Genomic DNA, 25,481 nt, shown 5'->3' with positions numbered 1-25,481 from the left:
CATACTGATTTCATAGTCTTGAGTCTAGTGAGACCAGCATGGGAATTCATGGCTCTAACTACAAAAGAATAGCTGTTCCTAGGCTGTGGTAGCAATTGGGTGTGCAAATCCTGAGTACCACAGTGCAAAGTCTACAAGCCAGACAACCTAGTACCACAATTTATCAAAGCCTGATTTAAATGTTGGTTCTCATATTGAACCAGATTTTAGTTTAGCTAATTTCTATTTGATATACCACTAAAAGGATGTACTGACAAAGTGGTTTACAAGAGTAATAAAACAGATGAAAGAAGGCAAATATTAAAATATAGAGAAAAGGAAAGTATCATAGATAAATGTACATTACTACTTTATCACCATAAATCCACACGTAGGCTTTGAAAAACCAGATCTGCAAATGAGTATGATTCAAAAAGGGAACAATTCCTCATAATACAAAAAAAAAAAAATATAGAAAAAAAATTATCAGTTTAATAATTTAATGACATCATCTATCTCAGTGGCATAGCCAGAGACAAATGTTTCATTGGTATGGGTGGGTACTAGGTCTATGATCTGATATGATCTGAGCAGTCGGCGTTTATGCTATTACATTGCTATTAACTGAGGCTGTTTTTCTCCACTTTGTAGTTAACGTTACAATGTAATTAATATATTGGCAATCTCATTCCTGTAGTTTCTTTCAACAGTTTTTGCTTTTGTTTAAGATTTTTGCTCTGTTGGAATCTTCTGTTAGATTTTGTGAGTACTAGGCATACCATTTCCTCTGCTCACCTCTTTACTCTTCCCTCCCCCTCTCCAAATTTTTAAATTAAAATTACCTTGGTTGGCAGGGATCCCCAAGCTCCATCAGCTAAACAAATCTAAATCATGACAGGCAGCAGCAGCATGTTGACCCAATGAGGCTGGCACAGTGATCATGTGTGGAAATTGGACATGCACCCAATGTCAGCATCAGTGGCTTGATCTCATGCTAATTGCCACAATTTGTTAGACTCCAGGTTTTATTCAGCTGATGGGGCTTGGGGATTTTCATCAGATAAGATTAATGCACCTGGTTGCTAGGTGGACTGGAGGCAAAACTGGACGGATGCAAGCCCGCCCAGGTTCACCTGTAGCTATGCTTCTGATCTATTAGTAAACAGATCCAAATGTTAGACATGTAGCATGGGGGCTGAATGCAATTTGCCCTGGTTGAATCCATTAATGTCAGCCTAGTTTGTAAAATAAGGCTTTTCTACTTACCAATAGTAGATACTTTTTTGCCTCAAAATTCTTTTAGGAAACTGTTACAGAAACAATAAGCAATTCTGATTGAACTGAAATAACACGTTATCTTTTAGTACTTACTTCTCTCTCGACTTTCTCAGTTTCAAGTTTATAAACTTGTTCTCTAAGTTCTTTCGATTTTGAGATCAACTCTTTGTTTCTTTCTTCGACCATATAAATCTGTCTTTCAGTATCAGCTCGAAGCTTACTGAAAATGTCAGTAAATCGATCTTGCACATCATGTACTAATTTTTCTTTAATTAGGCCCTTGTTCTGAACATCTTCCAACTGTTGTCGAAGCAGCATGTTTTCACTCTGAATATGTGCAAGTCTTTCTTGCATAGATTCTTGTTTTACTGTGCATTTGCTTATTTGACTTCTCTCAGTTTCTAACGTTTTTTCAAGTTCCTTAGTCCGACAATGTGCCTGGTTTAGGTCAACTTGAGTGCTTTCCAAAGTTTGGGTTTTCTCTCTGAGAGTAAAGGTAGTACAGTGGAGTTCATTCTCTAGACTGTTAACCTTGGCTTCAGCTTTACTAAGCTGCTGGGACAAGCTATTGTTAGTCTCTAGAAGACTTGACAATTTATAATTCAACTTATCTTGTGAATGGAGCCACTTATCCCGCTCCCTTTGTAAAGTACGCTCAGCATCACTTTTTGATGCTTGGCTACGCTCAAGTTCTTGAACAGCAGTGGACAAACGAGAATGGGAGGATTCCACTTCTGCCTCCAGCCTCTCTTTACTTTGTTTCTCATGCTCAACCTTAGAGCTCAACAATGACGATTCTGTTTTTAGTGTAGTAATTTGTCCGTTGTACTGCAAAATTGTTTGTGTCAAGGTTTCTTCATTTAATTTTATATTTTTTTTGAGATCATCAATTTTTTCTTTCAAGACCTCCTTTTCCTCAGAGTATTTACTTTCCTCTTCCTGATTTCGAGTTCGTACTTGCTTTAGTTCTAGTCTTAGTATAGTCATTTCCTCTTCTAATAAGCGATTTTCACGCATCAGATCTTTTTCTCTCTCATTAACTTCAGACATCTAAATGAGAAAATATAAAACTATTACAGAAGAAATCTAAATTATTTGTGTATTTTAACATCTCTTTCTCATGCAATGAAGCCAACACACTAAATTGTACAAAACACTCTAAATAGCACTTTGCTCACTAAAGTGTGTTAAGCGGTTAAAATGGAAATTACTGCATGTCAAATTTTAAAGTAGCAGATTACACATAACATTTGACATTACCTCAATGGGCAACATTAATAATAATAATTTTATTTTTTATATACTGTCTAACCAAAAATGGTTCTAGGCTGTTTACAACAAATAAGCACTAGTCATACAGTGAAGAGTACAATTTAACAGGAAAGTACAATTCTAAACAATGTACAATAAATAAGAACTAATCCTACAGTGAAGAATATGATTTTAAAAAAGTACAATTTAAAAGAATGATTCTGAGCAGTTTACAACAAATAAGAACCAAACATACAGTAAAAATGCAATTTAAAAGGTAATATATTACATAACGGAAGCATAAAATTATTAAATGAGAAAACTAGTTAGGATACAAATTTTTCAAATAGTTGGGTCTTCAATAATTTTCTAAAATCAAGATAAGAAGAGGATCCTAACATAATTTTACCGAACTAACCATTCAATTTGGCAGCTTGAAAAGAGAGTTCTCTCAAGAAATCTTTTGTAACAACATAATTTAACTGAAGGATATGTAAACAAACAGACTCTGCGTGTAACCTTATTTGGGTGATTCAAAGAAAAATGGGAGACAAGGTATCCAGGTGACAAGCCAAAAATTGAAGTTTCAAATAATATGGTGTAATATGCTCCCATTTTTTCAATCCAAAGATCATCTGTATTGCAGTTAATGCACACAAGAAGAGCAATTCTATAATCTAGGGACTTGTATTTCCCACCCCATGTAAATGCCTAGAGCAATGGTCCTCAATCCAGGCCTCAGGGCACACTCAGATGCTCAGGTTTTCAGGAGCATACATGAAATAGATTTACATACCAATGAGGCAATCTCTCTCATACATATTTATTTAAAAAATTTCTATACTGTTTAGCACTAAACGGTTTACATAATTTACATACATAAAATTATAAAAAAAACATAAGCAAAACACACAAACATTCCTCAGAGATCATATCTGCAAACTAACACAAAGCTTATATAAAGAGATCATGAATAATTCATCAATTATACCAGAAAAACAAGTTATTGGCTAGAAGAAGGCATCCACAAAATAATTGCATCTTGAGTAGTTTTCTAAACAAGCCCTTTTCACGGCAATTTCGTATTTGGCCCATAAGGAAGTTCCATATTTTAACTCCTGCACAACAGAAGGTCATCTTACCAGGCTCCACAAGCCTTGGGATCGCATTCGTTTTCAGTAAAGCTAAATTCTCAGAACGTAATGCAGAGCACCTAAGTGTTATTCTGCAAACATCTACTGTACATACTTAATTTACATAGTGTGTATTTGCAAAGGGTAGAAACCTAGGAAGGGCTCCTAGTTATGTCAGGTACCCACACTATGCCACTTATGGTGTAACTGCGGGCAAGTAAACATTAGATGCACCAATATCAGATTACACTACTATTCCATAATAGCATTTAGCTTCCATTGGTGCGGTCTTGGTCGGCGTGGATGGTGCCGTAGATGAAATGGGTTCCACTTCCATTGCGGTGCCGAACAGCTGTTTTTGTTGAAGCAACCAATTCTTGAGAGCACGCTTCTGAAGCGAAGAGCAGCGGGAGCAAGAGTCAGGACGGTGCTCGGGTCCCAGACATTGCAAACACCAGCAGTGAAGGTCGGTGATAGAGATGGCCCGATCACAGTGACTGCATTTTTTGAAACCCGTCAGCAGGCGGGATATGGACGGGAAGACCGCCGCAGAGAAATCAAATTCAATGGTGAGAAAAGTGCATAAGGCCCTGCTGGGCCAAAGCCTGCGACGGCAAATGGAAAAACTAAAAAGGTTTTTAAAATAAAATATATAGATAAAAAAAGTGAAAAAAGAAAGACCTGTGGCAAAAAAGTCACAATCTGAGAGAGTGGGATGGCAAGCGAGAGAAAAAAAAACGTGTTTTTCTAGCGCCGCGAAAACTAGAAAACTGAGGGTACCGCGTGCCTCTATTGAGCGGGAAGGCACTCACGCATGCGCGGTACAGGCTAATCGTGAACTTTCTAAACTTAAAATTGTGATTCACTTTTCAAGTGTCCGTACCGGGGCTCCATCGGTGATGTCACCCATGTGTGAGAATATGCTGCCTGCTTGTCCTGGGATAAGACTGTTCAGCTCCTGTATTGAGTAGAGCCCGGATTTTATATCTATTCACCCGGAATTATATCTCATGGGGTCCCTGATGATCTTTAGAGCCACCTCAAGAGGCTGTTAGTGTAAGTTTGTCCCTACAGTGTTTCTGCATGTGCCCTGTCTTTCCACACTTGAAACAGGTTATAACCCTCCTGCTATGGGTTACTGGGTCATGCCTTTTATTCTCCGGTTGAGGTGCACTAGCCTGGGTATTATTATGGCCTACTGCCTGTGACCTGTATCCCCTGTATAAGGGTGTACCCCAGTGTTCTCCCCTCTCAGGGCCCTTATGGGTGTTGGAATCTATGCAGGCCTCAGCGACTCCCTTGTCTCCGAATCCAGGCTTTCAGGTCCTCAGGTACAGACTCTAAGAACTGCTCCAGCAGAAGTTCTGTGAATATTGCCTGAGCATCCGTGAGACAGGGTTGTAGCCACCGTTCAGCTAATTTCCTCAGCCTATGCAGAAGTGCCTTAGGTCTCTCCCTGTCTTGCATCTTGGCTTTCCTGAACTCCAGGCAGTAGTACTCCATACTGTAGCCTAAATAATCTAGTATATGATTTCTGATAGCCCTATAGTTGCTGGCTAACTCAGGGCTGAGTGTCTGATAGGCTGCCAGCGTCTCTTCAGCAAGGCACAGTATCAGCCTCGTTGCCCAATGATGTTCCGATCAACCTGCTGCTACAACCATTCTTTCATATATGTGCAGGAAATCATCCGGGGCATCTGTAGGCCCCATCTTGCACAATTGCATACTAAAAAGAGGGTTTAGTCCTACTGGAGCTCCTGATTCTGCTGGTAACCCTGTACTTGGCACACTAGTAGTCACTCCTTGAAGGTACTGTGCTAACATCCTCGTCTGGTCACCCATTGCCTGCACCAGCAAATCATGACGACGACCGGTCTCCATCTGGCTCGCCTGCCAGAGCTCCTGGCTGCTCTGCAGCACAGATTTCAGATCATCTGACTGTTGCTGCAGCTCCAATGCTAGTAGTGGCAGTAGCTGCTGGATGTCATTGATGGCCTGACAGCCTGATGAGTCTGAGCCTTTGGGAACGATAGCTGGCTGGGCTCCCTGGAACACTGCTGGGCTTGCTCTGGTTCTATCTCCGGGTCCCGCTTCACAGCTTCCTGGATGTCCTCACCGGGTATTCTATAGGGTTCTGGTCACAGCTGTCCCATGCCGTCACTCCAGCATACAGCTCACAGTCCACTTTCATACAGTATGTGAAAGTCCAAACAAAAACACAGTATAAGATACTGCTTCAAAAAAACCCCTCAAAAAACAAAAAACCCTCAATCTTTCTGGTCAGTGTTTTCTTCTTCTCTCTAGTCCCCAAAAGGAGGCAGTAAAAATATCCCAAGAATGACACCACTTTGTCATAGGCACCTTCAGAGCAATGGGCTCTGAGCTACTTATGACAAGAATTGGGCCACTGTGAGCCGCACAGGGATTTTTGGGAGACCAGAGAGACCACACTGCACAACAAGAGACTTTTCAAAACTTTATTCATAGGAAACAAAAACAAAAATGTTCAGCTTAATTGCAAACAAAAGCAGTTTGTGAAACAAGAAAACAAGCAAAAACAAGATTCAAAACAGTGTCAAAATGCTTCACAACGTATGAGTACCTTAGCAGGCACAGAAAAGGAAAAAATAACTTTAAACAGTCTTTCAGGATTGGTAGAATTTGTGCTATCCTGCACATTTCAATTTCCAGCACTTAAGCTTTACTGCCAATACTGGTCTCACTCCTTTCCCAGCAGGGGTGAGCTTATCTCAGTCCTGGCTTCCAGCAGCTTTTGATTTTTCCCCTCCGTGCTGAGCAAACAGGTGATTAGAAAACTTCTGCTTCTTAGCATTCCAACACACTTCCGTTGATTGCTCTGCTGATTCCACCTGTTCATATGGCACAGTCTCCACTGGCTCTGGGGTTCTGGCAGTCCCTCACCAGCCTCTACCAATTCCATGGCTCCTTGAGCGCTGTATGTGCCTCAAGTGTCTGGCATTCCATTCCTCTCCTCCGGAGAATAGGAGTGGTTGACTTAGGCATCGTTAGCGTCCAACATAGGTGCTACCAAATTAGTCAAGTGAAAAGTTGGCCTAATGGAGCGGTGCCTATGTCTAAGATGCTTAGCAACGCCTAAGCCTGCTTATGCGCCATTAGATGCGATTCTATAAATGGTGACATTTTCTTGACTGACAACTGCGCTGAATGGTACCTATAATGTAGGTGCCGCTCAGTGCTGTTTTTAGAAGCTGGGCCTTACTGCGTAGCTATGAGAAAATCATACAAGCTGAAGGAGCATGGGCAGGTCACAACAAGCGCATCATCAAATAATGCATGCAATTTATACAGACAACACTCAATCAGCTTCAAAAGTTATTTTACAAATGAAAATAAAACAAAAAAAAACAAAACACTTCTGCATGCACAATTATAGTTACAGTTACTAGTTACACTACAATAACAAAAACATTGACAGGAAAATAATTTGCATTAATGCAAGTTTGTCTCAAAAAGCATTTGCTTATATGTGCCATCCTTCATTTATGATAAATACTTCAATGAAGAATGCCTAATGTATACCTGAACAAGAGATTTTCATGGAGTGATCATGTGATCATATTCATAATTTTTTTTGTTAATAGCGTCTTATTCAAATATGAGGTATACATCATAATCCACAAAAACATATAACAAAATAAAACAAAAAATCAAAGCACTGGAATGCTAATGTCATCTATGCACAGAAAGAATGGGAAACCAAACTCTCTCAATAATATGTTGTCTATTAGTACCTTGGTTTGCGAGCATAATTCATTCCAGAAGCAAGCTCGTAAACCAAAGTGCTCGTATATCAAAGCGAGTTTTCCCATAGGAAGTAAGGGAAACTCACTTGATTGGTTCTCCCCCCCTCTCCCGAGGCAAACGGCGCTGCTTGCTTCCACCCCACCGCATCCCAAAAAGACCCCCCCACCCCCAAAGCCACTGGCGCACTTCCACCCCTCCCCTGAGAACCAGCATCGCCTGCCCAAATCCAAATCCTTACCCTGCATGCCGTGCCCGTTCTCGGGGGGGGGGGGGAGGGGGCTCACAAATCGAGTCAACGCTCGGTTTGTGAGGCACGATTTGCTTGAGTGTTTTGCTCTAGAGAATGACATTGTGACAAAATTCATCACCGTTCCCGTCCCCGCGGATAACTGCGGGAAACCATCTTCATGTCATTCTTTAAGGAGAGAGGGAAGAATCAGAGTATAATTGGGCACAACCACTTACCCGCAAGCTTTGCTTTGAAGAATGCTGGTGTAGAAGGACCGAGGTTGAAATAGACACTAAAAAATGACATGGGATTATTTCCCGCGGTGACGGGAATGGTGATGAATTTTGTTACCGTGTCATTCTCTACTTTGCTCGTCTTGCAAAACACGTGCAAGCCATGTTACTCGCAAACCAAGGTTTGACTGTATATGCTGCTGCATTACATTCAAAGCTATGTACCATAAAATATTCATCCACAAAATGTTGTATTTAACAAATTGGCTGATTTCCAATTTGCAAGAATCATTTGGAGGGTCAGTAAATAAGCAATTTGCCAATCATTCAGCATAGCTGGAAGAGCAAGAGATCTGAATATAACAATATCTGGTGTAAGGAGTGAAGAAATGGGACATATTTTCTTAGTTTCTTCCCATATATCAGACACCATGATCATATATTATATGAAAAATACCTCTGAGCTCTTAGTTATTTTTTTATTTTCTTCTTCTATTTCTTTTTGCTTCCTCAGGTGGTTATTCAAAATTCCCTCTTGAAATCTGGCACTGCGCTCTTGGGCAAGCAAATGTTGTGCTTCATTTCGCTCCTCTTCAATCTGACACAAGAAGACAGTTTAAAAATGAAAAAAGGCCAACTTTTTCCTTTCAAAGGAAAAAAATGTTTTCAATAGCCACTTGGAGATTATCTTGCATTCAAAGACTGCTGTGTGCATTTATATTTTTTATGTAGTCAATAACGAATGCTGAAAATTTACTTTGATAGTCTGAACAAATTAAAATAGAAGAGCAGCAGTTCTTCTAACATGCAAGCCAAGTACCTATCTGAACATGAACAGCAAAATGCCTCCAAAACACTCACCCCCCTGTTTTACTAAGGTGCGCTAACCGATTAGCGCGCGCTAAATGCTAATGCATCCATAGACTAACATGCACATGTTAGCATTTAGCACTTACTAATCGGTTAGCGCACCTTAGTAAAACAGGGCCTCAGTTTCAACAGATATTCTGAAATGTGAGGTGACTTCTACGGTTCATAGACAACTCGGCGAAAGACAAAGGCGCGCGCCGACAACTGAGCGCAAGACGGAGGAGCGCGCCGAAGAAAATTACAGTTTTTAGGGGCTCCGACGGGGGATTTTGTTGGGGAGCCCCCCCAGTTTACTGAATAGAGATCGCGCCGGCATTGTGGGGGGTTTGGGGGGTTGTAACCCTCCACATTTTACTGTAAACTTTACTTTTTCCCTAAAAACAGGGAGAAAGTGAAGTTTTCAATAAAATGTGGGGAGTTATAACCCCCCACGCCCCCCCACAACGCGGCACAATCTTTATTAAGTAAAGTGGGGGGGTTCCCCCCACGCCTCTCCCCCGTCGGAGCCGTAAAAAGAGTAATTATCTGCAGCACGCGCCTCCGTGCTGCGCTCAATTGTCTGCGTGCGCCTTTGTCCCGGCGCGCTTTTGACCGGACACCGACTTCTACATCTTTCAGTTGCCTTAGATATCAGGTTTTTATTTCAAAACAAAATAGAATTCACAGTTAATAATTAGTAATTATAAAGGCAAAGATTTTTGTTTTAAATATGGTTTGTGTGGTTTTTAATTATAATGTATTTGTGATGTTATTTTATATGTCAATGCTTGCTGGAATTCACCAGGAACTTCCAGACTGGTGGAATATAAATATTTTAAATAAACAAATTAAAGAAAGAAAGAACATATTAATACAATAAATGTTTATTGAGTTTCCAGCTTACATATTTGGCAAGATACAGGATTGACCATGACAACTGAATGAATCACAACCAGAGCACCTGGTTTCCTGTGATTCAATGCAGAATTTACCTTCTGATGAAGAATATGCTACTTCCTGCAGAACTGTGGGAAAATTCAATCCTGGAGCTGCCACCTACCACTGTTAGTTCATTAGACTAATTTCCTACCTTATTTTGGTTGATTTTAATGCATTTTTAGTCAATTGTATTTTACTTATTGATTGTATAATATTTTTACTGTATGTGAACCGCCTAGAACTATGAGGTATGGCGGTATACAAAAATTATTATTATTACCCTCTCCCCTTATTTCACCACTATTTTCTTCTCATCGCTCATCTTCTCCCCTCCTTGACAAAGCAGACCAATTTTATTTGTTTCAGTATTGACCGTCTGCTCAATGTGCAGCGGCAGCAAAAAGGGCAAACAGAATGCTAGGAATGATTAAGAAGGGGATCATAAACAGATCTGAGAAGGTTATCATGCCGCTGAACTGGGCCATTGGTATGCCCCCACCTGGAATACTGTGTCCAACACTGGTCGCTGTACATGAAAAGGGACATGGTACTACTCGAAAGGGTCCAGAGAAGAGTGACAAAAATGGTTAAGGGACTGGAGGAGTTGCTGTACAATGAGAAATTAGAGAAACTGGGCCTCTTTTCCCTTGAAAAGAGGAAACTGAGAGGGGACATGATCGAAACATTCAAGATATTGAAAAGAATTGACTTAGTACAGAAAGAGAAATTGTTCACCCTCTCCAAAGTGAAGAGAACGAGAAGGCACTCGCTAAAGTTAAAAAGAAATAGATTCCGTACAAATGTAAGGAAATTCTTCTTCACCCAGAGTGGTAGAAATCTGGAATGCTCTTCCAGAGGCTGTTATAGGGGAAAGCACCCTTCAGGGATTCAAGAAAAGGTTAGATAAGTTCCTGCTGGACCAGAACATACCCAGGTAAGGCTAGACTCAAATAGGGCACTAGTCTTTGACATAAGGGCCACCGCATGAACAGACTGCTGGGCGCGATGTACCACTGGTCTGACCCAGCAGCAGCAAATCTTATGTTCTCAAACTCATGGCCCCCCAAGTGCTATTTTGCGGCTTGCGGTCTTGTACTCAATCTCGCACTCTGCGCAGGAAGAGAGGCTCCGGTGCTGACTTGCAACTTCCTGCTGCTGTTGCGTATGCCGGGATTCATACCTTTGTGTATCTGTCGGATAAGCGAAGGCAGGAGTCCGGTATACATGACAGCAGCAGGAAGTTGCAAGTCAGCTGGCGCTGGACCGTGGCTGTAAAATACAGGTATTGCAGGACAGGGGTAGAGGGGAGGAAGGATGGGAGAAGAGTGACTGCTGGACAAGGGGAGCAGGGAAGGGAGAAGGGGTATTGCTGGACAGCGGGAGCAGGGAAAGGAGAAGGGGTACTGCTGGACAGGGGGAGCAGGGAAGGGAGAAGGGGTACTGCTGGACAAGGGAGAAGTAAAGGGAAATGGGGTACTACTGGACAGGGGGGAGGGAGAAGGCATACTGCTGGACAAGGGGAGCAGGGAAAGGAGAAGAGGTGCTGCTGGACCTGGCATACACACTGGAGGGGAGGGTGAGATAGTGCATGGGTTGGGGGTGAGAAGGAGGGATGCCACTGAGGGAAGAGGCAAGGATAGAGAGAGAAAGCATGTAGGAAGCAGAAAGTGTTGGACTCATGGAGCGGGTGAGATGGATAGGGAGGACAGAAAGAGGGAAGGAGAAATGTTACACTGGGAAAGGGGGAGAGGACAGAGAGTGAAAAGTTGGACTCATGGAGGGGGCGAGAGATGTTGTTTGGTTGAGGGAAGGAGGACCAGAGGAGAAGCAGGAGTAAGAGAGAAAAAAAATGGACTAGTAGAAAGGAGGGAGAAATGCTGATCTGGGAGGGGGCCAGAAAGGAGGAAGGGAAGGGATAAGAACTACAGGGGGCAAAAAGGAGGAAGGGAAAGAGAAATGTTACACTGGGAGGGGGGGAAGGAAAGAGATGTCAGACCATGGAAATAAGGAGGGAAGGAAAGAGAGCTAGGAAGGGAAGAGAAGACACAGAAAAGTAGATTTTGAGAAGAAAGCAGAAAAATGGAAAAACTGAATGTTAACATAGTAACATAGTAGATGACAGCAGATAAAGACCCGAATGGTCCATCCAGTCTGCCCAACCTGATTCAATTTAAATTTTATTTAATTTTAAAATTAAAAAATTTAAATTGAATCAGGTTGGGCAGACTGGATGAACCATTAAGTTAATGCCAAAGATGGATGCAAAACTGACTATGATGGTGATAATTACCAGTGAGGAGAAAGCAAATGACTCTTTAGAAAAATGCTCAGAGAAGTGAAACTCTGAAGAGGGGGTGAAAACCTCCTCTTGAGGGAAGAGTTTACCGTCCAGTCATTGCATTAACTTGTGAAACATCACTCTCTGACCACTGGTAAAATGTATATCAATTATTAAGTTATTCTTGCAAAGTCGACATGAAATGTTCAAAAATTCTTATGCAAAAAATCTCTCTCGCTGGAAAAATGATGCAATGCACTTATCTGTGAAATACTCTTAGGGCTCTTAGGGGTCCCAACGCGGCCCCGTTTCGAGTTCTGCTTCAGGAGACCCAGATACACTTTTTAAACCCTCTGTGCAATCGTAATGCCTTTCCAAGAGATGATCATTCACAAAATTCGAAAATTCCAAACGACCCATGCAAAATTGTCATTTCTTTAATAAGAAATTAACTATTTTTTTCTGCTGCCCTCCAAGTTCCTACAAATCCAAAATGTGACCCTGCAAAGGGTTTGAGTTTGAGATCACTGATCTATACCATCTGCTAGAGGCAGATAAATACTAGCAAGTTACTGGGCTATGCCACTGTTTATGTTGGACTCAAAACTTATAATGAAGCTACAAGTGTAGAGAATTATTAGTCAAGATATTTCTAAATTAAAAGTTGAATGCTTCTAATTTCAGATTAGTGATTCAGAATATTATTTTCTCTTGTTTTGATTATCATAATAAAGTATTCATTTTTATGCCTCATTATTGTAATAACAGTTGTGTGAATGGTCTGGATATTAATTCTACCAGCTGTGTCTTGTATCACATTTGAAAGGACGCCTCAGCCCCACCATTCCACCGCTGTAAAAGATTTTATACTGCGGGAAGCTTAGTGTGGTGCTTCATCATTGGCTGTCTTTTTCAAACTTTGTTTTTTTCTATTTAATTGTTCTGTTAACTTTTAGTGATAAATCATTGTTTTGTTAAACTTTCTAGTGATAAATCAAAAGTTTACATTAATACTTATCTCAGCCAAACCTGGGGAGTCAGACCCGACATGTTTCGCACAATATCAGGGCTTTATCAAGGGTCTCCCTGAAAAATACAGAAACGGAGCCATAAGCATACAGTTGTGTATAGCCCCATCCCTACCTAAAGGTTGCCAAGTTAAAGTTTCATAAGAAAAATTATAGCTTACCAAGGTCGCCGCCGTCATCCGACTCCAAATGTTAAATTGAGCAAAAGATGGCGCTGGCGTCCTTAGAACCCGATTTAAATCCTCCCTCTCCCAAAAAGATACACGCCCCCCTGAAGCTCATTGGCTCGACACTCGCCTTCCTTACATCACAGAGCCCCATTCAATCCCGCTGTTTAATCCGCGGGGTTCGACAGTGTCCACCTTAAAAATGTATCTCTGCTCACTTTCATTTAGTTGTCTCTGATCCACCTCCCCATCTGCATCATTGATCTTACAGGTCGTCCACAGAATGTTTATATTTCAACCAATGCTCTACTAAGGGAGCCTGAGCTACCCTGTTCACCATATGGGTGGGACCTGTGTTCGTTGAGGCGTGTTTTTATTTTCCGGTTGGTGCGGCCAATATAAACAAGATCACAGGGGCAGGTTATTGCATATACAACTCCCTGTGAATTACAATCTGTGTTACCTCTAGATCTTAAAGTCAGATCCCTCCCTGGGACCTGCCAACTAACGCCTTGGATGGTGAGTGGACACCACTGGCATCTGCCACAACTGCCACAACAGCTGGTAGAATTAATATCCAGACCATTCACACAACTGTAGTTGCATTGATGTTCGTAAGGCTGGATTAAAGACTACATGAAAAGTGGCCACTTAAGTAGTTGGCTTCAAGTTGATATTTATTATGGCCCAGGAGTCCACACAGTTCGAGGGTTACACGGAAGAGCAGTTCAAGAAGGTGTTAAGTAGACCTGCTCTTCTAGATGATGAAATTGCCCCCCCGGCGGAATCCTCTTGGCTCGAACAAGAGAATAGCCCGTTTAATACCTCTAGGGCAGTGGTTCCCAACCCTGTCCTGGAGGAACACCAGGCCAATTGGGTTTTCAGGCTAGCCCTAATGAATATGCATGAAGCAAATTTGCATGCCTATCACTTCCATCATATGCAAATCTCTCTCATGCATATTCATTAGGGCTAGCCTGAAAACCCAATTGGCCTGGTGTGCCTCCAGGACAGGGTTGGGAATCACTGCTCTAGGGCACAGCAGCAGGGTTTTCAGGAACTTTTGGATAATAATGACATTATTATAACTAAGGCCGACAAGGGGGGAGCCACCGTTGTTCTCAATAGGAGCAATTATGAAAATGAAGCAGCGCGTCAGCTAGCAGATACTCAGGCATATTGCCTTTTGAGGGAGGATCCCACTTCAGCTTTAGGGATTGAGATTTTGGAATTTCTAAACAGACACCGGGAGGAGGGCACTATCACAATGAAAGAGTATAAATTTTTGTTCGAAAAACATCCAAGGATCCCGAGGATTTCTTTTGTCCCCAAAGTACATAAAACCTTACATAATCCTCCGGGACGCCCGATTGTCAATACCCGTTTTTCTATTTTGGAACCCCTATCTAAGGTGGTGGACTTCTTCCTTAGAGAAGAAGTTCCTAAGATAAAATCTTATATTAGGGATTCTTCCCATTTCTTAAGGGATCTGGCTAATTTAAAACTTAACATGTCTGATAAATGGTTAGTAACCTTAGATGTAGTGTCTTTGTACACTCAGATCCCCCAGGATGAAGCACTGTATACCATTCATCAGACACTCCAGGGTAGGACCCCCCCACCGCATATCTAATGATTTTCTTTTGCAACTGGCTTCTTAATCACCCAAGATTAAGCCTAGTAGCACCTAACTCCAAAGTAGATGTGTTTAGGGGCAGAGAAAGACTTAGGAGCTTCTAGGTGCGATTCTCTAAAGGACTTAAGTGCCTAAAACGTAGGCCTTTGAAATGCTGACCTAAATTACAGGCGCCTAAGTTTTAAGCTAGGTGTGATTCTGTAATAGGTGATTGACAAGAGATTGGTGATTATCTTTTTAGACGCCATTTACAGAATTTTCTCCTCATTGCCTAAGAATAATCTAAGAGTCTTGCAGGTAGCACAAAATGCTACTGCGAAAGTCCTGACGGATAACTCATTTTTTGCACATTACTCCAGTTTTGAAAACATTACATTGGTTATCGATTGAACACAGGAAGTAGAGAACATTAAATCACTAACCTATAAACTGAAGTTCTCTAATAACAGAGGCACAATCATGCACACAAAGGAGGTCACATGACTGCCTCCTGCAGAGTCAAAGCAGCTTCTCAAGTTGACATCTATGGAAACTTGATATGTTTGAACCAGTTGCCAAGCAACCAGGCAACCATACTTTCAGCTGTCACTCAAAGCTCAAGTTCCATTTAGCAAAGCTCAAAGATAAAACTGGGTATTGAACTCTACAAGGGGATGCGAACTGGCTCTATGAATCCCCGAGCTGCTATTATTAGAGAACCCTAATTACAGGTATGCAATTCATCTTCTCTAACAACACACAGCCTCAATGCATTCACAAAGATGGGTAGAGTGCAATGTACATGGCTATCTAAGAATAGCACAGAAAAGAACAGATTTACCATATATATACAAATATAAACCAACCTGAATATAAACAGATTTACCATATATATTCGAATATAAATTGACCTGACTATAAACCAAGGTAACAAGTTTCAAGTTTATTATCAAATTTGATTAATCGCCTATTCCAAATTCTAGGTGATGTACAAATAATTAAAACTACAGAGTTGGGGATAACAGACACAGCTAACAAAAAACTAAAACTACTAAACATGATAAAAAACCAACTTATACAAACATATTAAAACATGATAAAACCAATTTATACAAACATGATAAAAAACCAACTTATACAAACATATTGAAACATGAGGATAGGATAGGAAAGAAATACAATCTGGTTATAAAGAAAACAATTAAGGTTAAATACGATAGGAAAGGGAAAGAAAAAGCAAAATATATTGAGGATAAGAGTGCAAAAGAGTATAAGCAATTCATTTATTCATCGAATGCATCTTTAAAAAGAAAACTCTTAAAGGAGGAAAAAAGATCGTCTCAAACATAAACCCGGGGGGGGGGGGGGGGGGGGGAGGAGTGTTTATATTCAAGTGCCCTGTCTTGTACCCAATTTCCAGATCATTTATAAATAAGTTAAATAACACTGGTCCCAGTACAGACCCCTGCAGCACTCCACTGTTTCCTCCATTGAGAAAAAAAGCAATATTGTGCAAAGTTGCTGTTATAGAATACTAAAGTATGCCTACAAAATGCTCACTCCCAAATACTGGCAGTTACACACCATCCACTCATACCTCTCCCATATCCATGCCTCCTATGGAGTTGCACACCATTACAATTAGTTGCTAAGTTTATAGAATAGGGATTTAAATAATTTACATATATAAATACAAATTGGTATCAATTAATGCTTGTTGATGCCAATTACAGTATACAGTTGACACCAATTATCGGTACTTAATACCAATTTAGTGCCAATTAGCTAATTGTTACACATGTAAATGACCCCTGAATGTACAATTTTTAGAATCATTTACAGAATTTTGGGGTAAATGCTTAGCATACTTTTATAAAAAAGGCTCCTGAATTACACGCATATGATTAGCTAATATTTCAATTTATTTGATTAATGTCAATTTGATTTAGAAGACAGTAAATTTTCTTTCCTAAAGGAATCATATGCCACAGAATTCTCTTTCAACATAGCCAGTATAAACTTAATAACTTCAAACCTGTATCATGTTGTTTCTTATTGCCCTCTGCTCCATCTCCAAGTTCCTCAGAGTGAGCTCAAGCTGTTGTTTCTCTTCCATTTCCATACAACACTGATCCTCCTTCTTTCTTAGCTGCTCTTTCCCTTTTTCATATAGCAATTCTGCACTCTTCCTTTTTTCTTCCTCTTGTTTCAAAGTAAAACTAGAATTTAAAAATAGCTAAGTCAACATGTTTATAATGGCACAATGACTAGGGGTTACTTCATGAAACTAACAGATAACATATCTAACACAAATTGATGAAGAGATCTAGTCCTTGGAAGTTATTAAATAGTACTAATGATCTGGGCTAGACAGGAGGTCACATTCTAATAGTTCTTATGGATTTTAAGTGTAGATTTTTCAGTTTGCTTTTTAACATTAAACATATACAGTATTTTGTATATGTCTACTTCATTTAAAATGTCATATTCCTACTTTAGTATTGCGCTTTTTGTGGGCCATCTTCCCTACATCAATACCTTATTGCCATTCAAATAATTTTATCAGCCTACAAAAATACTTTGAATTCAGTAAAAGTTCAGTGGGAGAAAAGACTATAATCAGCTATAATCAAAATAGAAAGGAGGAAATAACCTATTTTATTAGACAATTTTGTTGTGCTGTTTCTAAAAGTAATATATGGAACAAAGAAAACAGTCTCTGATTTAATAACTATATCTACTACTACTATATATTTCTATAGCAGTACAGGATGTAGACAGTACTGTACACAGACATACAAAAGATAGTCTCTGCTCAACAGAGCTTACATCATTCATTCATTCTCCCTTTCAAAAAATAACACTGTCTTTACTTCTTTATAGATGCAGTAAATGTTAATGTCCTGATAGTTTTGCCTAGATTTAGCTCACACTTTTTATTTGCAGCTCAAGGTGAATGACATTTAGGTAGACTAGATATCTTCTTATATCCAGAAAGCTTATATTTACGTTTGTATCTGTGACACTAGAAGGATAAGTGACTTGCCCCATCAGGTCTCAAGGAACATCAGTGGGATTGCAACCCTAGTTTCTCAGGTTCTTAGCCTACTGCTCTGCTGTAGCTATTAGGCTTCAGTAAGGGAACATGCCATTTTAGTTTTTAAAAAAATTCAAATTTAAACAGAGTAAGAATTAATGACTTACTATTGAGCATTAATGCAAGCCCATTATTGTTAACAAGGCCTACTTTTAAACGAAGGGAGTAATTTTATAAGAGGACACCTAGGTAAAAAAAGTCCAAAAAGGTAGTTTAAGCCTATTTTATAAAAGCAACATATAAGAACATAAGAAGTTGCCTCCGCTGGGTCAGACCAGAGGTCCATCGTGCCCAGCAGTTCGCACCCGCGGAGGCCCATCAGCCCTATGACCTGTAATGTGATCCTTCTCTAAGCCCTTTGATCCCTTTTATCCTTCTATCCATATATCTAAAACCTATCTCTACCTCTATCTATATATACATGATATAATAGAACCAGCTCTAAAAGAGGACAAATGCCCACATGCAAATTTATGCCTGTTCTAAGACATTGTAAATTTATGCATGTACTCTTATATTTTATAAAATGTGACTCCATGCCACCCACAATCCTTCTAATTCTATAATCTGTTGTGCAGAAATGTGTCCCCCAACTGGCACACAATTAGGTATAATGGATTAAGTTAAGCGCTGCATGGTGCCCATAGTTGCAGTTACACATGAAACTGCACTTCAGGCACTATTCTATAATGTAGCGCCAAAATATTATAGCATGTATTTGCAAGGAGTTGTGCATAAGGGTGGGATACAGGTGGGCCAGACAGTAGAGGGCACTGGCCAATTAGTAGGTAAACTACAGGGTCCAGAATGCATTAAGCTCTGTAGTTCAGAGTTCAATCCTCATCCAGCAGGTGATGCTGAACTACAGGGTCCAAGAGGCTTTGAGCTTTGTAGCTGTATCCTCATCCAGCAGGTAGCGCTAAACTGCATGAACAGGCTACCTTGCTGAGACATGGGGTGGAACCCAGGCAGGAAGAGCTTCATATGCCCAATCTGGGATTCATTCTGGGAGGTCCCCGTGAGAGGTCCCTAGGAGAGGGTACCTGTGGGAAGGTGAGAGCCTTCATAAAGAGACTTCCCTGAGCAGAGAAGGCTCAGAAGCTGTGGGTTAAGGAGAACCCCAGGAGAAGCTGAGAAGACTGGAAAGGATTGCTTGGAAGAGCTGGCATGGTGAGTGGTGTGTTTGGCTGGATAAGAAGCCTGTTGAATGTATTGGAAGCTTGGACAGCATGGGTGCTGGCTAAGGTAAGTCAATTATTATTTGGTTGAGGCTGTGTGCTAACACTTCTGGGAAAGGAACAGCTAATATCTGGTGTGGCTGAGGTAAGCCACGCAGGTTTTGAAATTACTGAGAGCTGATTAACTGACTAAACACTGAATGGGAAATGATACTGTTTATAGAACAAACTGTTATACTGGACTGAAATTAAACATAGCGTTTTGGTTTCTCCGAGCTTGTGAATCCATAAAAGTGTTCACAATACCTTCAAGTGTGTCTAGAAGTGTATATGTGTATGAATACAGAGAGGGTTGTTAGAAAACCTGGCTGGCAGGTCCTGGCAATGTGATGGGAAAAGAACTGCTCGGCCCGTCACAGGCACAGATTATAAATTTATCTTTTTTTTTTTTTGTTACCCACCATATGTGTTCCCACCTAAATGTTTCCTTTCTTTCGTTAAAGATTGTAGTTCATTCCCTTCACCTTCCGTACCAGTCATGCATTAGAATGTATAGAATTTGTATGTAATTGTATAAAAGAGTTTTGTTTCGCCCCCCATTTTTAAAAAAATGTTATACGCATTGAAGCATTTCATATTGCTTACATAACAAAATTTAATAAAACTTGAAACTTGAAAGTGGTTAAAGCTATAGCCTCGGCACCCTGAGGTTGTGGGTTCAAACCCATGCTGCTCCTTGTGACCCTTAACAAGTCACTTAATCCCTCCATTGCCCAAGGTACATTAGATAGAATGTGAGCCCACTGGGACAGACAGGGAAAATGCGTGAGTACCTGAATAACTTCATGTAAACTATTCTGAGCTCCTCTGGGAGAACAGTATAGAAAATTGAATAAATAAATAAATGCTTATGCTAGTATTCTGCAATGGAATTATGGCTATGCAGATGCCATTAGGCACTTGCAAAATGTACACAGTGCACTTTCAGTTTTTATAATACAGTCCTTTCTAGCAAACAGAAACAAAAATAAATATGCAATCGCCTCTAAAAATTGTAAGATGATAAAATATTTTCCAAATATTTAAATTTGCACCTTAGATTATTAAGGTCACTTTCCAGTTCCACTCTCTCATGCTCCAACTTAGATTTACTTTCTCTGGTTTCTTCTATTATTTGTTGCAACTCTCTCTTATCATTTTCTAACTTCCTTAGTTTTCCCATGAACAGCACATAGCGTCCATTTTCCTTTTCTATCAGTCGCTCATATTCATGAACTATGTTCTGGATTTTCAGAAGGCTTACTGAATCTGCAAGATGAACAAAAACAAATAGGCAAAATGTTTTTAGCCACAGTAATAAAGCATCAAAAAAATTTTAATTTGTTCAGTTTTTCATAAACATACATGCCAACTCCAATAACTAAAAATGTGATTATATAATCAAAGTACCCAGGAAAGTAAAGGAAATGACTCAATTTAGTAGGCAATAAGGAGCCTCGATAAAAAAAGAAATATTGCTTTATTTTTTGCATGTCCAAATGGACTAAAATGACAACAATGAAAGTAAAAATAACAGTTTATTTCATTTCACATATTTTCTGCTTCTTTATCTGAATAACCTTAACCACCTTCCTGCTGAATATTGGTTATGCTATGTTTATTCTCTAGTTAAGACTGAAAGCATTGAATCTGCAGATTTTAGAAATCAAACCTTTGCTACTTTTTGATTTAACACAGGAATGTGGTCCCATATCACCTCTAGGCACACAATGTTGAATGCATTGTCTAATTCAATATAGAAAAATAATCTTTATTTGGAAGAATATGCAATGTTGCTTAAGTGGTTAAATGCTGACTACTGCACGTAACTGTATAAGAGATAGCTGGCTGCATACACCTGGATATTCAATGCCAATGCCTGAAAATGGCCTGGCATTGAATATCCAGGGATAACTCCAGTGGCGACTAAAAAAACAAAACAAAACACTCACCGGCTGAATATCTTCCACTTAATTTTAACTGTTTGTTAGGTCTGATATTCCATTGTTGGTATGCCAGCCCTGGAAATCAGAACTTGAATTGACAGTGTCTGAGGACCTTGAGGTGGCAAAACTATGTGATAAAGTCAGTGGCCAAGTCTAGAAGGATTCTTGGCTGCACAGAGAGGAACATAACCAGCAGAAAAGGAGGAGGTGATGGCTCCCCTGAACAAATTGTTGGTGAATCTGCAGTTATGCACTATGTTACTGTATACTTGTTTACCCCCTTAAAAAAAAATAAAGGGACAGAAGGATGAAGAGGGTAAATCTGTCCTGGGGGCTCTACAGCCAGTCAGGTTTTCAGAATATCCACAATGAATATTCATGAGAGACATCTGCATGCACTGCCTTCACTGCATCCAAATCTATTGTGAAGCACCCAGGACAGGTTTGGGAACCATTGGTTTAGTCTCTTTCATCTCAGTTCCTCACTGTGCAATCCACAATTCGAGGAACAAGAAGCCAACATTTTTTTCTGCTTATCTTTGCAGTCTCTCTGAGAATCCTTATTCTGACTACCAGATTTAGAAAAAGCAAGCCAAAAGGAGATGTGTTTTGGATAGATGATATGAGTAGAACACTGACAGTGTGTGGAAAGAGAACTGACGTGGAAAAAAGAGTTAAGGAGGGACGGGACAAAACAGTGATGATAAAAATGACAGTAAAGACAACAGATTACTAGAAGTTTAAAAGTACAAGTAGGGATGGCCTGATACTCCATTTGTAACTGGGTAGGAAACCTAGATCTGGTTTCTGAAGCCAGCTTCTGTTTATTTGGCTGGGAAGTCTAGGGGTCAAAGGTTAGTTAACCATACAAAACCAATATCTCTACCTTGACCTTCTATGCCCAGTCGTGCTATCAACAACATAGCATTCTTATAAACTGTTGAGGTAGTAGAATCACAGTCTTCTGTGGCCGTGTCAGAAGATGGAGTTAGATCATCCAGATCATCTATGATATCCATCTGTATGTTAACCTAGAAACAAATTATATCAAACCCTCAATGAAAGAATTTACATTTACACTTCGAGGCAATTCTATATAAAGTGTACCAATGAGGTATATAAATGATCAGAATACTGGCACAAATGCATGAATGTGTACACATAAATGCCAAAATTCAGCTACATGCTATTCTATAACATAGTGCCTAAACGTGATAGTATGTATATCAAAGAAGAGACAAGTTAATTTAATCATGTATTTGTAATGGGTATAACTAATGGGCAGACTGGATGGACTGTTCAAGTCTTTATCAGCCGCCATTTACCATGTTACTTTAAAAATGAGTGTACACATGAAATAATCTAGCTGCAAGGATTTCCACCAGCTCTATGGATGGCATAAGTGCTCATGCCTAAATCATAGTATTCTACAAAGGAAAGTAGCACCAACTTTCCTTTACAGAATATGTTCCAAATAGGCATCTTCTTGGTGCTCAAAAGTAGGCACATTGAGATAGAATACCCCCCTCCCCCAACGAGTGCATGATATTTTAAGATTCAAAATAAACAAAGCATTATACATAATAAGAATTAATAAAACAGATTACCTTATTCTCATTAGTCACAGCTTTAGATGTGATTCTAAGCACAAAACAAAAAGCAAACAGTTAGCCAGCTTAAACTTTTAATTGTGTTAATAAGTAGGGCATTTATTTATTCATTAAAAGTATTGTTTAATAATGGCTAATGTATGCTATCTTTGATAGGACCCATGTGGTAGAGTTTGAGTACAGTGTAGGCAGAATCACAAAGTATGTGTGTTCTTTACTTTAAAAAATGCTAAAATTTATTCCTGCTCCTGAGAAAGCATAAATATTTGAGGCTTTAATCTGGCTGTAATTTCTGCTGTTTTGCCTCTAATACTTTTATAAAGACACATAGATGTCTATGGTGCTCATTTTGGAAGAAGATGGATGATTCAAAATGGCAAAAAAGATCCATCTGCTGTGGTTTTCAAAAGACAGAATTTGGCCATTTTCCACTGTAATTCATCTAAATAACAAGGGGGCATGTTTTGTGTGAGCCAGAATTAGGATGCCTTTCAGCAATATTGAAACAGGAAGAAACATATAAGACATAAATAAAGGACATTTTTATCTAGATCTGTTTCAATTATGACCAGGGTACAAAAAGGTGGTTACGGACTCACTCCTACCACACTAAGACGTGAAAGTGACAGTGGATACCAGGCTTTATGGCAGCTTCAGGTATTATGGCCATTACTAACAGAGCAGCAATCAAGTGTATGGAGTAGCCTAGAATTTAAAAAATTGAACCCAGGTGTAACTCCTACTTTAAATGTTCCAGGAGGGCTCACATATTTGTACAGAAACAAGAGTTAAATTCAGATACAAGTGTGATTAGATATTGTACTGGTGTACGTTTTAGGCATAATAGGTTTTATCTATTTGTGGAGGGCTCATAAAAGGAACTAAACATTCACCTTGTTTAAAGATTATTCCGCTGATCATTAAGCTGCCTCTCTGCTCTGCAGAGACATCAGTGTAGTCATTTTTATACAAAGGATGGCAGACAGACGTTTCTGTGCCTGCTTCTTTGGTATTCATATTTTGGATGTTTCATTTTGGAAAATGGCTGTTCATTTTGGATGTTTTCAGCACAAGAGCACAAGCAAAAGGTTGACCCTTGATGCTCCACAGAATCAGAAGTCTAATGAAAAAAAAATACTGTGGAGAAGGTGATGTTCAAGATAATCCACATGACAAGATACCTAGGACACAAATTGTTGGGGACTATGGACCCAACATGGTTCTTGTTTCAACAAAACTGTCTTCCTCAGGGGTCCCTGAAGGTCCTAATGCAAAAAACACGTGGATCAAATACTAAACCAATCCTGGACGAAAACTCTGCGTGGGAAATAAAGACCCTGCTGTTCAAGAACTTTATAAAAATAAGTTAATGCCATACCAAGTATTTCACATCTTGGACAACGTCATAGTCATGTAACAAGTACCTGAACCTGTAATTCTCCTGGAAATGTCCAGCTCACCTCTTTTTGTAATCTGCCTAGAACTGCGAGGTTAGGCGGAATAAAAGTCACTAATGTAATGTAATAATTGTCCTGGATATTCTCCACTCCCACTACATGTGCCACGGAGATTGCTTGTAGGTAGAGCTCTGCCCACCGGAATAATAAGCAGGCTTCCACGGTCAGCTGCATACGCTTGGTTTGTCCTTGGCAATTGACATACACACTACTGTAGCATTGTCTGAGAAGACTTGGACCACTCGTCCTTCCAGACTCTTCTCCAGCTTCTGTAACACCAATTGAATGACCTGAAGCTCCAGTCTGTTGGTGGACCACTTTCTCTGGGAGGCTAACCAATGCTCCTGAACTGGGCGCCCATTGCAGTGGCCTCCCCAGGCAAACAGGCTGGCATCCAATGACAGAATCATCCATGATGTAATTCTGGGGGTCTTGCCCATTGCTATTGACTGTGGACGGAGCCACCAACTCATATTGCTGTAGGATCCAGAGTCCATGAGTGTCCCTTGAAGGGAGTAGGGTTGTGGGGACCACAGACACAGCAATGCATTCTGGAGAGGCTGCAATGGGAAACTTCACCCAAAGGACTACATCTATAGTGACTGCCCTGGATTCTAGCACTTGAAGGTAATGCCACGCTGACAGTGCTGGCTTGGTCAGCATTTCCTTGATCCGAGTGCAAATCTGTCTCTATGCTTCTGAAAGATAGACACACCCTTCTGCCATGTTAAAGAGGACTCCCAGGTATTCCAGAAATTTGGATGGAACCAGGTGACTCTTGAAAATTCACTATCCAGCTCAGGCTCTGTAAGACCTGAACTACCTGACTCACCGCTTGCTCTCCTTCTGACAATGAGGGAGCTCTGATCAGCCAATCATCCAGGTATGGATGCACTTGCAATCTTGCCATGCGGAGATGCGCAGCTACTACCATCATCATCACCATGGTGAATGTTTGGGGTTCTGTTATCTGACCTAAGGGGAGCACCGAGAACTAGTAATGACCCTCCAGGACAAAGAATCTTAGGAACTTCCTGTGGTCTGGAAATATGCAGGTAGGCCTCCATTAAATCTAGGGAAAGCAGAAATTCCCCTCGCATCACTGCTGCGATGACTGACCATACACTGTTTCCATGTGAAAGCGTGGAAATGTCAGAGCCGTGTTGACGTGTGTGAGATCCAGGATGGGTTTCCAATCTTCTGAACTTTTCTTGGGCACCATAAGGTATATTATCTGCCTGAGCCCAATAATTTGGGCGGCATTGGTTCTATGGCCTGGATCTCTAATAGTCTCTGCGCTGTTGCTAAGACTCTGATTGACTTCTTCAGTCAGCCTGCTGGGAAGGCCACAAAAACAGAATGTTAAAGAATGAGTGATATCTGCACTCA

General features: G+C 40.2%; 1 protein-coding gene across 1 annotated transcript in view; it reads right to left on the bottom strand.

The window, feature by feature from the left end:
* ANKRD26 (ankyrin repeat domain 26) overlaps positions 1-25,481 on the bottom strand; it is a 307,904-nt gene that overhangs the window by 97,429 nt on the left and 184,994 nt on the right. The window contains exons 24-29 of the mRNA XM_033958897.1: positions 22,633-22,666; positions 21,912-22,056; positions 20,135-20,348; positions 16,801-16,984; positions 8,347-8,487; positions 1,351-2,307 (exon numbers count right to left, since the gene is read on the bottom strand). Of these exons, the coding sequence (XP_033814788.1) occupies positions 1,351-2,307; positions 8,347-8,487; positions 16,801-16,984; positions 20,135-20,348; positions 21,912-22,056; positions 22,633-22,666 (1,675 nt within the window). The remainder of the gene's footprint in view (positions 1-1,350; positions 2,308-8,346; positions 8,488-16,800; positions 16,985-20,134; positions 20,349-21,911; positions 22,057-22,632; positions 22,667-25,481) is intronic.

Source organism: Geotrypetes seraphini, chromosome 9 (assembly GCF_902459505.1).
Source record: "Geotrypetes seraphini chromosome 9, aGeoSer1.1, whole genome shotgun sequence".
NCBI lineage: Eukaryota > Metazoa > Chordata > Amphibia > Gymnophiona > Dermophiidae > Geotrypetes > Geotrypetes seraphini.
Note: the sequence above shows the minus strand (reverse complement) of the source record. Positions and strands in the feature narration are given on the sequence as shown.